This window comes from Apium graveolens, chromosome 3 (assembly GCF_009905375.1).
Source record: "Apium graveolens cultivar Ventura chromosome 3, ASM990537v1, whole genome shotgun sequence".
NCBI classification, from domain to species: Eukaryota; Viridiplantae; Streptophyta; class Magnoliopsida; order Apiales; family Apiaceae; genus Apium; species Apium graveolens.
Window position 1 is genome coordinate 53,663,810 of NC_133649.1, and position 2,659 is coordinate 53,666,468.

At 39.3% G+C, this 2,659-nt stretch overlaps 1 protein-coding gene across 1 annotated transcript; it reads right to left on the reverse strand.

Annotated features, from left to right (window-relative positions):
• Positions 1-258: 258 nt before the first annotated feature.
• On the reverse strand, positions 259-771 carry LOC141714216 (uncharacterized). Its single transcript, XM_074517748.1, has one exon. The coding sequence runs from the start codon at positions 769-771 to the stop codon at positions 259-261; it is 513 nt and encodes a 170-aa protein (XP_074373849.1).
• Between the last annotated feature and the right edge of the window lie 1,888 nt (positions 772-2,659).

Below are 2,659 nucleotides of genomic sequence, written 5' to 3' on the forward strand. Positions count from 1 at the left end.
ACTTATTTATGAGAATATATTTTCTTTTATTTGATATTATAATGAGATTAGGCTAGAATTTTTCGAAAAAAAAAACTACACTAACTGATAATAAATTTAACAAGTAATTGCAAAAAAGGTGCATATCACCTATAATTTTTTTTAAATCCACATGTTCAATCATAACATAATCCGAATTTAATATATTAGTTTGAAAACTTGGGAGGTGCTCCGAATCAAGATTAGTCTTTTTTTTTTTTTGACCAAAATGCAGAAGTTTTATTTCTCAACTGAATCAAGCACAATACAATCTTTAACTATGACCGGAATAGAGCTTCCGTCAAATATACGATCAGGATACATATGTGACAATCGAGCAAGCTCGTGTGCCGACCTATTCGCAGACCGTTTAATGAAATACAACTCCATGTTGTTTAACCCTTTGATTATCCTCCTGCAATCCTCAATAGTGCGTCCAAACCTTGAGCGCATGTGGACTGAACTTCGAATGCTCTGGATCGCCACTAGGCAGTCAGATTCCACTACAGTCTTGTCCCATTTCATTTCTTTTATCCAGCTCAAAGCTTCTTTGATCGCTACAGCTTCTGCCATACTGGGTTGCAAAAGCTCCTGCAGAAGTTTTGTTTTCGCGCTCACAAGACCACCTGTATAGTCTCTGGCCACCATTCCCATCCCTGTGGCATGTTTGTCATTGAATGTGGCTGCATCTACTGAAATCTTCACTGTGTACTGTTGAGGTTTTACCCAAATTTCTGCCCCATCCCCAGGCATCGACGGTTGGAGAGGGACCTTATAGAATCTATTTTGGGCTATCTTCCATTGTGAGAGATATTCTAAAGTAGCTGCAACTACACGCTCTGGCCTCGAAAATTTTTTGTTCCACACCACATCATTTCTTTACCGCCATAAAGACCAGCAGAGCATAATCATCTTGACTTTGTTTTCCTTTGATTCATATAGTAAACACTGCTCAAACCAATTCGCAAATTCCCAAGTCGAGTCCCACACTGGTGAAACCTGCAAAACCTCCCAGCAACTAGCTGCAAAAGGGCAGTGGAGAAAAATATGAGCTGTATTTTCAACACCAGACTTACAAATTTCACACAAAGAGTCAACTTGAACTCTTTTTTGGATAAGCTGCATTTTAGTAGGTAAACAATGAGACAAGGCTCGCCATAGCACACTTAGAGCCTTCTTGGGAGCTTTAATTTTCCAGAGAGCTTTCCAAGAGCTATCATCGTCATGAACTGTCCATGCTCCTTTTTGAACCTGCAATAAGTTATATGCACTTTTCACCGTGTACTGACCAGTGATATCCCAATCCCATTGTAGCATATCAGAATCCAACTCTTCTTCAATGATAGTTGCTTGTATACTTTCCTGATCCCTATTATTGAAGATATCTGCAATCACTTCCCAATCCCAATTCCTTGTTCCTGTGCACATTAAGGAGCTGACTTTTTGATTGACAATTGATGGAGATACTGTCGTGACAAATGCATTCTCCTTGTTTCCCAACCATGGCTGGCCAATAATATTAATATCATTTCCTGTACCAACTCTCCAGCTTGAACCAGTTAAGATGACATTATTTGCTTCTAACAGACTTCTCCAAATGAAGCTCGGACTAGAACCCAAGCTGGCTTCCAAGAACGACGTGTCCTTAAAATATCTGGCTTTGTAAATTTGAGCTGTAAGACTATTTGGGTTCGTGATCAGCCTCCAACATTGTTTTCCCAACATTTCCAGATTAAAGTCACGAAAACTTCTAAATCCCAAGCCTCCAGAATGTTTGTGTTTAGTCATACGATCCCAGGCCATCCAGTTGATCGTACGGCCACCAGAATCAGTCGAACTCCACCAAAAATTAGCAAGCATCTTTTCAATTTCTTTGGTGATTTCGATGGGTAATAAAAACACATTCATAGCAAATACTGGCAAGGACTGAGCAGCTGTTTTGATTAGTATTTCCTTCGTTGGTTTTGAGAATTTCTTCGGTCTCCAACTCTGAATTCTGTTTTGAACTCTATCTTTTAAGTAGGCCAGCACCACTGATTTCTTTCGACCTAAGATGTTAGGGAGTCCCAAGTACGTGCTATGCTCATCTTCTTCCTTCATCCCAAGCTTATGACTTACTTCAACTCTGTTGTACTGGATAACATTCCCACTAAAGAAAACTGAAGACTTTTCCTTATTAATTTTCTGCCCCGACGCGTCTTCATACACTTTTAAAAGTTCCAGCACCTTGTCAGCTTCATTCGTATCCGCTTTACAGTACACATAACTATCATCAGCGAAAAACATGTGTGAGACTATTGGAGCTTTATTGCATATTCTAATTCCATGAATCAACTTTCGTTCCTCGTATTGATGAATAAGAGCTGATAGCCCCTCCGCACAAATGATAAATAGATAAGGAGACAAAGGATCTCCTTGTCTAAGACCTCGACTAGGGCAAATAGGACCAATAACATGCTCCCCATGAACAATATTATATGAAACTGACATGACATATTGCATCATTAAATGCGTCCACCAATCAGAAAATCCCATCTTCAGCAAAATGCCACGCAAAAAAGTCCATTCAACTCTATCATATGCTTTAGACATATCAAGTTTCAGAGCCATGTACCCTTCTTTCCCAAATTTCTTTCGCTTT